Source organism: Trachymyrmex cornetzi, unplaced genomic scaffold (assembly GCF_001594075.2).
Source record: "Trachymyrmex cornetzi isolate Tcor2-1 unplaced genomic scaffold, Tcor1.1 scaffold99, whole genome shotgun sequence".
NCBI lineage: Eukaryota > Metazoa > Arthropoda > Insecta > Hymenoptera > Formicidae > Trachymyrmex > Trachymyrmex cornetzi.
The window spans coordinates 2,784,596-2,797,228 of NW_017300343.1; the positions used below are offsets into that span (position 1 = coordinate 2,784,596).

The 12,633-nt window shown below is 31.9% G+C and overlaps 2 protein-coding genes across 2 annotated transcripts; one reads left to right on the forward strand and one right to left on the reverse strand.

Annotated features, from left to right (window-relative positions):
• Positions 1-4,374: 4,374 nt before the first annotated feature.
• On the reverse strand, positions 4,375-6,572 carry Mfap1 (Microfibril-associated protein 1). Its single transcript, XM_018521693.1, has 2 exons — positions 6,351-6,572; positions 4,375-5,683 (listed from the first exon to the last, which is right to left on the reverse strand). The coding sequence occupies exons 1-2, from the start codon at positions 6,445-6,447 to the stop codon at positions 4,410-4,412; spliced, it is 1,371 nt and encodes a 456-aa protein (XP_018377195.1). The 5' UTR covers positions 6,448-6,572; the 3' UTR covers positions 4,375-4,409.
• Positions 6,573-7,653: 1,081 nt separating this feature from the next.
• Positions 7,654-12,553, forward strand: LOC108770222 (uncharacterized). Its single transcript, XM_018521695.1, has 6 exons — positions 7,654-7,795; positions 8,533-8,753; positions 9,547-9,722; positions 10,191-10,349; positions 10,983-11,337; positions 12,163-12,553. Exons 1-6 carry the CDS (start codon positions 7,743-7,745, stop codon positions 12,306-12,308), a joined length of 1,110 nt encoding a protein of 369 aa, XP_018377197.1. The 5' UTR covers positions 7,654-7,742; the 3' UTR covers positions 12,309-12,553.
• Positions 12,554-12,633: the final 80 nt, after the last annotated feature.

The following is a 12,633-nucleotide window of genomic DNA, read 5'->3' on the forward strand; positions in this document are numbered from 1 at the left end:
TTGCAGGCAGAAAATTAAAATTATTTTCTTTACGCGCGGAAAGAAGCAAATATGGCAGATTTTACGGACACATGAATTTTTCCAATTAATTTTTTTTATCTTTAAGAAAGGAACTGAGAAAATCCATGGAAAAATATGAAAAAAATCATTCTTTTTTTCGAAAATTTTCTAAAAAACAAAAACGTGTTTTTCCTATTTTTTTCAGTTCTTTTCTTAAGCATAAAAAATTTCATTTTTCAGTTTTTTCTAGAAAATTTTCGAGAAAAAAAGGTTTTTTCGGAAATTTTAAAACTATATAAAAAAGTAATAGAAAAATAACGATAACGGTAACGAGTTACTTTTGAAAATCGGCAACTAGTCATGATAACTAGTTATTTGTTTTATTTGGTAACGGGTAACGGTAACTAGTCACTTGTAAAAAGTAACTTTCCATTTTCTAAATACAATGAAACTTGGATGTTAAACTATGCAAAAGTTAAACGTCAAATTGCGATTAATAAGGCCCAATTTTTCATTTTTTAGTTAACTTGTGATTAAACTTATCCTGATGTTTTATCTAATCGACTTTATCTATGATGATGTCATGGTAAAATATCAGATTAAGCTTACATTAATTAAATAAACACAAGTTAATTAAATAATGAAAAATTAGACCTAAGTCAGGTTGGAACTAAAGGTTTATAATGTGCGTTGTTTTATTAATCTTAATAGAAACATCAATAAAAATCAATAATATCAACATGTAAAATCTAATATATATTTTTAAATTATTTGTATGTTTATATATTTTTAGGTCCAGTTTTTTATACAAAACATTAACTTGGATAACTGTCCCTATTAATATGCGTTTTAGCGAATTTCCTTATTACTGAATTAATTATTAAATATTGTAGCTTTAATTTTATCTGCTTGCAATCAATATCGGTTTTTCAACTACTTCTTTTTCTTATAATATTTCTTTAATCTAAAAAATGTTAATACTTTATAATGTTTTTGACAAAAATAAAAAACATGTTTTTGTCCCTATTAGTGAGTCCTCCAAGCGGCGATGGCCCTATTAATGTGCCCCCAATTTGTGTGCCTATCCACATTTGACTCATTATAGTTACTAAAACAGATAATAAATTTAAGCTAATTGTTTAAGTTGATATTACATAAATAATTATTTCAATTATATTTATTTCAATGTACACTCATAACGCAACGTTCTCAGCTCCAATACAGGACACATTAATAGAGACAAGTTTAAAATCTTGCGGTACGTATTACTGGATTCACATAAATTCCTCATATCTTTCGAAAAATATTTAAAATACTTTAATACTCAAAAAATAAAATATTATCTTCGATATCGTATGCATTAATAATTTAATTTAACAAAAAAAAATATTTTTTCTTATTTATTCGTGCTAGTTTTCTTTATGACTTATCAAAATACAAAAGCACGCTAATAGGGACAGACACAGTAATTGGGACAATTACCCTTGTTATTGATTTTGAATTTTTGTTAGATTATAGATATTAACTTTGTTTTACACCTAATTAATTTAATCATTTAATTAAGTTCGGCCTTTATGTATATGGGATGCATTCTGAAATGTGCTGATAGTACTAAATATATGTAGGATATATGTATAATGTAATCTATCTATTTTTAGCATTATCAGAAGACACCGGCTAAAGTGTCTCGCGCTAAGATTAGTATATTTCGGAATGCAGCCATAATTTAAAAACGAAAAATAATAGATTGCCTACAATTGAAATCGATAATAATAAAAACCCGGGCAACAGGGAATAGAAAATTATGCGCTAATTGAAAAAATTCTCTTAAATTTAAGATATTAAGAAAGTTTTGATGTTTTTCAAAGCTGAAAATGATTAGAAGATTAATAGAAATATATGATTTTTCGATTTAGTAAAGAATGTAAAATTTTATTAACTTTAAAAAAATATACACCAAGTACATAAAAAGGTATCGAATACTACATTTTTCTTAATAAAAAAGCAATACGAAATTTGCTAATTGCATTTATTTCGAATCCATTTTTATTAAGAAGAATTAAGAAGAATATAATATTCGATATCTTTTTATAGATTTGGCGTATGTTTTCTTTTTTTAAAAAGATTTTTTTAGAGATTTCACTGCTTTTTTAAAGTTTTGAAAATATAATCTAAAATTTAAATCTTCTAAAAATAAATACGGGTTATCCCAAAAATTGTTTTGTAAATTTATATTTATTTAATACTGAATCAATACATTGTATTGATCTGATTCATTTATTTTCTCTCTCCCTCTCTATCCTCTACTTCCTCTCTCTTTCTGTCTTCCTTCAGACAATCGTAACTCCACCTCTCTTAATATCTTTAAAGTTAAACTATTTAAACATCTAATTAATTTAAGTAATGTAATGCCTAATATACTAGGATCCAATCGAATAAATGTATCATAAATGCTGTGATGTGTAGTTAGTAGTTATCGAACACTTGCGCGCGTGCGCACATACATTTACAAATGTTTATATTCTTGCGCTTATAAGCATATATGCTTTACAGCGATTTTCATTTTTATGTAATATTTGCATTAACAGATATCTTTGCATAAATATAGCTCTAATTTAATATTCAGCTTTATTTTTTATTTTATTTTAAATATGTATAGTTGTGAAAAAAAGCATTGTGAAAACCCTTTGACCAACTGGCTTTGCACGTGTGTGAGTACATGTGAGTCTGAAATTTAAAAAATAATGCAAATGATTTTTCTCGTGTAAGAGATCTTAAGATCTTAGGATTGAATGTACCGATTTTAATCGGACTCGTCCCAATCGAAAGCTCGTATTTCGATTATATAATAATGTAGATTAATTTTAATTGTATTAGCACACGATTTTCAGTATCTATTCCTTCTTGCCTGAATTATTATTGCAATTGAAGGTTGCGTTCAGTTTGGACGCTTTCAGCACTTCCATCCTTATTTTACGTTTTATGAAAGACAAAATGATTACAAGCATTTAAAGCGTGTGAGCATCCAAACCGAACGTAGTTATAGTGGACCAAACTATTCAAAGAGAAATAACGTTTAAATGTAAAAAAAATAGGTATGAATCGTAAATGGCAATTAATATCTCTCTCCTGCATTTAACTTCAAAAACTTTCTTTTTTATGCCAACCGATGATTGATGTGTCATAAATGCATAAAATTTGTATTATAAGAATATATCTAATATATTTTAGATTTCCGATGATTTTTTAAATTGTCCGTAGCAGTTTTATTTTAATTTCTCTGATTTACATATTCTTTAATTTAATATAGATAGAAAAAGCGTTTATCTCTATTCTAGGATTTCTAGAGTAAGATCTCTAAGGCTCCGTTTTTCATTTTCTGGTTAAGCTTAACCATAAGTTAACCACATAATGAAAAATTAGGCCTAAGGCCTAAGGTCTACATTAAAATAAGTAAAGAAAAACAAAGTACAATGAAAAGAATATAATACAAAAATAAGAAAAAGTGATGCAGCGAAATTACCGTAAGAAATCAAGACTGTGTGTAAACACATGGAGATATATTAATTATAATCTAGTACATCCTAGTGTGGCTATCGCGTATATCCTTTTTGATTAGCATGTCAATACGGCGATACCAATCAAAGTGTAGTGAAACTCATTATTTACACCAAACACACATTTCAAATACGCATGTATGTTTCGCGCCAGTTTTTCTGTAGCCAGACCCTGTCTTTTAGAGACACTAAATACTTTCAGATACTTCCGAAATAAAAATCTATTAGATAAAAGTTATATACAGGGACGTAGACTTTTGACTTTTCTGGGTTGTGTGGAGTCATTCAAACGGGGAAGGGGAGGATTTCAAAATTTTATCACAAATATTTTATCTTTTGTTATATGTACAAAATATATTTCTATATATATATACACCCTAATCAAATATTATTTTATGTCAAATTACTTAAAATTTTTTTTAATTTTTTAAAATTAATATATTTTTTTAAATATTCCGAATTCTGGGTGTGGAATTCAATACTCACAGGAGCTCTGGGTATAGAAAGCTCCATACTCTCCATAAGAAAGTCTTTGTCTATGGGTATGTACCTCTAATATCTACAGCTAAGATTTATATGTTTGTATGCATGCTGATTATATCTATCGAACAATTGATTATATCTATAGAACATAGTCAATAATGTGATACAAATCAATTCTTGTACATTAATATAGCTATCATAAGAATATCTTTTCAATCATTATACATTTGTCAAATACATACTGAAAGGTTTATATGCATTTATAAAAAAAATATTTCGATGTTACAATTGAATGTTTATGTAATTATCGCATTAAAGAAAAAGTGAAATAAAAAGATGAGGAAATGCAGTATATAGTATTTACACCACTTAATTCTCAGCTTTCCTCTTTTTCAAGGAAGGTCGATCAAATACTTGCTTCATCCCCGCCGCTTGATTATTGTGGAATTTGAGATTTTGAGCTGTCTCTGATATCCAAGGTGAATCAAACTGCGTCGTGTCCTGATCCACCAAGTGAGTGTATTTGGTTCTTCCGCTGCGACCAAAGTTCTTTACCTGCATGACCTTTGGTAAAATTGTCTTGTCGAAATGATCCTCTAAAGTCGCGCCAGAGAAGTCGCGCTTAAATATAGAGTCGTCCTTGTCCAAATAGAATGCGCCACGATGATAATATTTCTGCAGGAATTTGTACTTTCCTTTGGCCGCTTTATTGGTGATCATCTTAGGATTCAGTCGTGCCTCCTGCCTTCGTTCCTCCTCAGTCATATTACGAATACGCTCGATCTCTAGACGTTCCTTCTCAAGCTGTTCCCTCTCTTCGCGATCACGTTTGATCCTTTTAAGCTCGCGCAGCTTCCAAGCTTCATATTCTACTTCGTCATTTTCGTCATCGGTACACACATCGTTCAGCTTACTTTCCTGCTCGGTGTTACCTTTATTGCTCATCTGCGTCTCTTTTCGTACCGTCTCTTCCACCATTCTCAGAGTTTGCCTCTTTCGTTCCTCGGCTGCTTTCTTTGCCTCGACTTCCGCTTGTTTCTGCCGCATCGCCTCTTTCTCTTTTTCCATCACCGTGATTCTATCCTTTTTGCGAACGAACACAGGTTTTAATCGCGGTCCAGTTTCCTCCTCGGAATCTGTATACTCTTCATATTCCGAGCTCTCTTCTGAGCTTTCTCCTGATCTATCTTCCTCCTCTCCCTGTATTAATTCCTCCTCCGTTTCCTTCCTGGACAATACTCGCTGCTTTAGGGCCTCTCGTCGTTTCTCTATCTCCGAATCCGATAATTCCTCATCCTCGGATGAATCAGAACTCTCCAACTTGATCCTCTCTCGCGTTCTCTCTAACTCGATCTCGATAAGCTCAGGCTCGTGAATATGTCTGTGTCTCTCCGCGCGTACCTCGGTTGGTACTTCCCTTTGTTGGCGCGTTAATCTTCGCAAACGCGGATCATCCTCGTCCCTACCTTTTGTATGTGGGTGCAAAGTAACATCTGTGCTAACGTCGTCTTCATAACCCTTTTGCACACGCTTTTCGAGAAAATCCTCGTCCTCTGATTCTTCATCTGAACTTACTGCTGCATAATCTGGCCGTTTACCAGAAACATAACGATGTACCTTCACCTTCTTCATAGACAACTCTCCTGCAAACATAAACAATTTTTTAGAAATGCTGATATGATTAGAAAATCTAAGTGACATCATGAATGTTACATATGAAAATAAAAATAAATTAAATATTCTTAAAATAAGATAAAAATTAAGATATTTCGTATAAAATAGGGCAAATATCTTCTCAGTATTTATAGACATGTTCTGTATCTCCAAATATTTCACTCTAAATATCTTTATTAATCACTGTTGCACAAACAATTGTAATCTAACTACGAAACATGAATAATTTACAAATCTCTTAATAAATATACGACTGTGTAATAGGTATTAAAATAAATAAAAATAAAACATATGTTTAAATCATGAAAATATCAGAACTCAGGACTGATAAACAAAATTGCCAATTATATATTATTTTGTAAATTTTCTTCAATGTTGGAGACCATTAATAATTAATTACATTCTATCAATACTGTCTATTTCTACCAACAAAGTAGTTGAACTGTAATCACGCTTCAATGACCCTTTATTTTTTCTTAATTCTAAGAATTAAAAAAGATGAAGAGCAAGTTAAACTAAAATAAAAGTTAATCTGTATTGATAGAAATGGACATGTTTTTTTAATCTTAAAACGTTTGTGAAATTCGCTGAAATGGATGTTAAATAAATCTTTTATTTTGACAAACATAAGCTAACCTTTATCATTCTTCACGGGCACAGCACCCGCGGTACTTTGTATCCCCATGGGTGCGGGTGCTAAGGAATTGTTCGTCACAAAATAGTCCATCATCATTTTGATGCCGTATCGAGAAACGTGTGTTACTGGAATACAAAAACTAAATACAATTCAAACGGGCTTTTACTTGACGAACTGACGAAAATGACAACAAGAACACGAACGCTCTCTCCGAAGTCCGAAGTCTGAACTTTGCTGAACTCGGAGCAACTCGGAATATCCTGAAGTATGACATTATATATATATAGCAGTGGTCCACGTTATCTACAGTCGAAAAAAAGATCGTGTTGTTATTCACGATCGATAAAATTAAAGATTTAGGTTATCGATTTTAATTGATTTTCATTTTTCGATTAATCGTTTCTTCGTTCAAAAATTGTTAAAACTTAAACGCTTCGGATTGATACTAAAATATCGAAATATAATAAGATTATTCTTTTTAATTGAACTTGTTGCATGGTTACATCTTTCCTTCTTTTTTCTTCATGTTGAATTTCGCAACCGTTTACATATAAAAGTGGTCCACATTTTATCGAAGAGATATTTTAGGATGCTTAGTGGACATTCTTATTAGAACTGCTTTGGAGATCCTGTACTATGGAGTCACTATAATTATAACAGGTTACAGTCCATTTAATGTTACAAATTCGAAGCATTTTTTGATTGGTCAGTTAATAAAATTCTTTCTTTCGCGATTGATCAATCAAAAGTTTCGAAGCATTTATAGCGTCAAGTGGACCGCACCCATAGTTGCTTTCCATTTTGCACACAAGTGAAACTGAGTCATCTGAAGTGAGCTGAGTATTTCATACTCAGATTAATGACGTCATTATTTGCTTAGTTTGGTAAAAAGTTATCACAGACAACACAGGTTCGAACCTGACTTTTAAAATGAGTTTACGAGACTCACTGAAGCAGTCTAGATTTTGTGCAGATTATAGGCAAAAACTCAATTAAATCTCACTTGTCAGAAGATAAAAAGAACGCGTATTCAACTGACTTGTGAGTTATGACGTCACAAGTGAAAATTATCTGAGAATCGGTATAAATGGAAAACAACTAATATTATATATGTACAATAATAATATTATAATAATATATATTATATATATATATATATATATATGTTATTATTATATATATTATTATGTTAATATATAATATTATATATGTACAATGGGAATGCGTTACAGTTTCGATATTTTCTTCGTCTAATTTAGAACGTAGCGGCAATGGCGTGATGTTGGCGTTAAATGTTGCCGATCATCATGCCGTGAAGTGAGGCGATTAAGACGAGACGCGACGAATGGCGCCTGGCAGCATGGGCCGCGTTCTCTTCTCTGATCCTCCCGATGCTCGAGCTGCGTTTTGCCGCGCTAACGAGGAGACAGACAAGCCGTTCAAGGTAAATCGACATCATTCCTGAATCCAATTCGCTACATCCATCTCAATGAGTCTATCGGTCGTCCGAGCCTCGAGCGATCGCGCTCTTATTTCATAATATTATATATAATTACAAACGCAAAATCGCGTTAAGGCGAGACTATCGTGAATAATGAGCAAACACATGCCCTTCTTTTGGCGTTAAATTTAAAATATAGCTACGACAAAAAAATTACATTACAATGCTACAAAGAAACGACTGTGCACGAAAAGAAAAAAATGGAAAAATACAAAATAATTATGATACGAGGTATCGATAACACGAGGCCAAATATAATTATCGATATGAAGATATATCTTTAATGACCGTTTCGATAATGACCCTGGTTATTTATAATTTAGTAATAGAAGTAGCCGTTATCACAATCAATAATGACCTGAATCATTTGGTATTATTACAATTGTATTCAACGTGATTGTTGCGTAAATGTGATGCATAAAATATTTACTTATATAAATATTTACTCGGTTTATGATGTGCAAGTATCTAATTTGCTAAAAAAAAAACAAACCTTTTCTTTCTAATTGTAAGTCATATCTTACTTCTTATTATTTGTTATCCATAATCGAGGTGGAATGAGATATAGATTATACATAATATTGTAACAGATTTATTTTTAATACACGATATATATATATATATAAATATTGGAAACTATATACAAAAAAATTAATTCTACCTGTGCATATAAATTCAAGTTACAGTCACAAGTACGTGACACGCATGATGGAGAAGGCCGTAGCAAATTCTTCATTGCAAAGCAAGATTGGAGACAATAACCATCAGACAGATAAAAGAGATTTAAATCCGACATCTCACTGTAATGAAGCTCCTGCTATGCAACAGCAGGCACAGTTTACATGTTCTCTATACATTTCGCGTGCTGGCAGCTTTCAAGAACAAAATCACAGGATTCAAGGTGATAATACAATATTTGCTGCATTTTGAAGGAAACTGCGTTCTACTGCGTTCTAATTTATAGTCGCATTTATGGATATATTGGGTGAACGCAAAAATTCGTGCCCAATTTATTATTCAAAATTCAAACAGCTGCTATTTTTGTTAAAAATAAAATAAAATCTAAATCTTACTCTATTTGATGAGAGATTTAAGAATCTGCTGTTTTAAATCGTGATGGTTTTGATAGAGTTATGAGCAATCGAAGTCAAAATATTTTTTTTATTTAATTTGCAACAATTCAGTAACAAAAAATCGTAGGGGCATTTTTTAAAAACAATTTTAACTAGGGAAAATTTTAAGCTTTTACATTAGAAATTCAAAAATTGCAAATTTGTTTGGACATGTGGCAAGCCCACAAAAGAACAAATTTCCTGTTTTACTTAACTCGTAGTTTTCTATACGTAAAAATTATAAAACTCACATAAATTAAAAATATATAATAACCACTCGAAAGTAGAGATTTCAAGCTTTAAAATTCTTTTCTTAAATTTAAATTTCGTTTATTTTTAATAAAAGTGCATCTGTTTGAACTTTGAATAATAAATCGAACACAAATTTTTGCACTCACCCAATATATACTAATTTAATTTAAATAGTAATACAAGACTATAATATATAATTATCGAAATTTAATATTCACTTTACAATGTCAGTTGAATAGCATAAAAATATTCAAATAAGCAAACATTAATATTTTCTATTAATCTCGCTTTAGTTTTAGATCGATATTTTATTATTTATTCCTTGAGTAGATTGCGAACTACTACGAACTCATCTCGAAGAAGCTATAGCGGCTTCCGAACCACTATCGATGTGGCGTGTCTCTGAGACTCCATGTGGTCTTATAGCTGCTTTCGTACGAGAAAACGATGCCGAGAAACTCTTGCAACGCGGCGACTTAGCTCGAGTGTTTGGAGGACCAGTACAAGTACAAAGTTTATTTACACTCGATTTTACCCGACGCATTTTACACAACATTACATATAGGCTTTCTGCAATAAGCCATTACCTAAGCTATAAATCTTAAACCGTAAGAAATTGACTAATCATGGTTGATTAGTCTTCTTATATTCGACTGTAACTGATCAATTTTTTATATGCAGCTTAAGACTTAAAGCTAAAATAAAAGACTTATTGTAAAATGTGTGTTAGAGATATAAAAAATTGAGATATCGTAAAAATTTCTAGTATATTTTATTGTTTCTTTGTGTCTTTTTTTATTGAGATATTTCAAATATTTTATCATTTTAAAGCTATATTTGTTGCGCCAATTATGTTACTTAAAACGTCGGATCAATTCTTAAACTAAATAATCTACTGAAATACTTTTAAGTAAAATCTAGAAGTTAATTAAATATCTGTTGATTAATATATTTTACTAATTTACTTTTATCAGGTAGCACGATTTTCGGCAAGAGATTCCCGATATCGCCAAGCCGTGCTTCTGAGAGACGTGCCATGGGCTATACCGCTGCAGGATATAAATTCGGCTCTGGCAAAGCAAGGAATTGTCGCAGGAAATGTTGAACGTTCTCGACAATTTGTTCGAGTAGAAGTATGAAGAATGCTTATTTTCTATTTCTAAATTAGCCTGTGATAACATTTTATTATTTCTATTGTGTAGATAAAGAAATAGTAATTTAAAACAATGGAAACGTTCCTTATTGAGGATCAAGGGTAAAATTAAAATCTACATGTCAGTTGAGATGCGCATATCGTTTCATTATTTAAATTCATATAAAAATGTAGAATACAATGCAATTCTAAACCAGTTCTCATAATGAAGTTCTATAGAACATCTACGATATGACGTACAACCAGTTTTGTAAGTCAACTTTCGAATGAACTAGCAGTCAACCAAGATGAACGTGTTTCCTGACGAAATTAAAAACCGAGAATCGAATGTAAGGGAAGAGCAACAGAAGTGTAAACGCCTCTTTTATGATGTCTCAATTTTCCTAATAGAAACTCTATTTACACTTCTGTCACACTTCCTTTACATTCGACTTATACTTCAATTTTTATTTTCGTCAGGATTTTAAGATAAAGATCAAAACAAAGTCGGCCATATATAACCGTTGATATAAGTATGATGTAAGAAAATATACAAACATATGTAATACATAAATATAATGTAACTGCAGACAGTTTGATAAAAAGTGAAAAATATTGATCTTTTGTCTCCTAGGTTTTTGATGCGGGTCATTACGAAGCTTTGTTACGTCAAGGTCTGGACTTTTTTGAAGTGGCTCGTTTCAATGCTGTTCCAGAACGCTGGTGGCGAGGCACCGCGTGCTCGTCCGGTATACCCTCACGATATGCCAATGATGGAAACAATATCCCACAAGCATATCAAGAAAATATATCGCAAACGGCGGATAGTGTGTTGCAATGCTACCGATGTCAGGGTTTCTGGCACGTGGCCGCTAATTGCCGACATTTGCCTCGCTGCGTTCGCTGCGGCGAACCACACAGCGTTGAATTTTGTCCAAGGCCGCGGAATAACCCTATATGTTGCCATTGCTCTGGGCCCCACCACGCCGGTAAATTCTTTTCTTTGTAGAGGATCGTCTCTCCTCTTGTTCATCTGTCTCTTCACTAATATCCATTATATATATTTATGATGAAAAGATAATGAACAAAGCAATATTTTTCATGTGTATAATTTAATTGTATTAAAAATGTACACCTGTTGCTATGCATTTATTTCTTATACTTGGTACAATCGCATATGCCTCTAGCAATTCGCGAGTAATCGCTTTGTCCTTTAGCTGTTATTGATAAATATATGTTAATTGAATGATGATACAAATTAAATACACAACAGCTGGAAAGCGAAAGATACTAGCGCGGATCAGAAAAGTCGATTTCTCGTCATTAAAAAAATGTGTGAAATGTGAAAGTCGACCACGATTTATTCCGGAAATTCAATTGCGATATAAAAAAAATTACGTTTTATGCAAATCACCTTGCATCATAACAATATGTCATGATAACAAATATTCCTTTCTGTTCATTTTGTTCATTAATTATATAAATGCAGTATTGAGTAATTTGAGATAAGAAACATAAAAAACAACTTTCTTATCGTAACATAAAAATAGGAAACATAAAAAAAGAAGGTTCTTGTCGTAACATGTGGAACTCCATTATTAGAATTCGCTCCAAGAACTGAATCGGAATCTGTACTTACTTTGTATAATAAATTACCTGGTTTTGCAAACTGTCTTGTACTTGAGCTGTGATAACAAATCATTTCTATTTCCATCCTATAATCTATCATCAAAGTCCACGTGTATCATTGAAATTACCGATACGTTACATTCATATACGGCACGACTATAATGTGTTTTCATTTTTTATTACAGGATATAGACAGTGCCCAGTCAGATTGCAGCTGTCTAATGCGACTCCCGTGAGCATTACGTTGAGCACGAGTGGGGTTCAATATCCAGCGAGCGCTACAAATAAATCGAATCCCTCATGCCATTCTCTGAGACAAGGACATTGTTAAACAACATCGTTTATAGAGTAAAATTATAGAGAAGCATCGGTCTTATTAGCATCTTTTTCGAAATGTCAATGAAAGCGCATAACATCTCTACATTGCATAACGATCTATTACGAGCCACGAGTGAAATTTAGAGATTTACAGTGCCTTTCTATAAAATGTGGGAACATGTTGGCATCGCCATCGCGTACAACAAAAACGCTCTTCTGTAGAGACACACTATCGACCGCAAAAAATTTGCAAACAGCATATATTTACATAACATATAAACAAGATACATTTTTTATGATTTTAATTTTTATGACGCTGTCGCTTTTTCAAAGACACT

Excerpts from the sequence above, each read along its gene's own strand:
- Mfap1 (XM_018521693.1), bottom strand. The coding sequence starts at position 6,447 with ATGATGATGGACTATTTTGTGACGAACAATTCCTTAGCACCCGCACCC. Across the intron at positions 5,684-6,350 it reads GCCCGTGAAGAATGATAAAG|GAGAGTTGTCTATGAAGAAG; the intron begins GTTAGCTTATGT and ends TTATGTTTGCAG.
- LOC108770222 (XM_018521695.1), top strand. The coding sequence starts at position 7,743 with ATGCTCGAGCTGCGTTTTGCCGCGCTAACGAGGAGACAGACAAGCCGT. Across the intron at positions 7,796-8,532 it reads AGACAGACAAGCCGTTCAAG|TTACAGTCACAAGTACGTGA; the intron begins GTAAATCGACAT and ends TATAAATTCAAG. Across the intron at positions 10,350-10,982 it reads GACAATTTGTTCGAGTAGAA|GTTTTTGATGCGGGTCATTA; the intron begins GTATGAAGAATG and ends TTTGTCTCCTAG.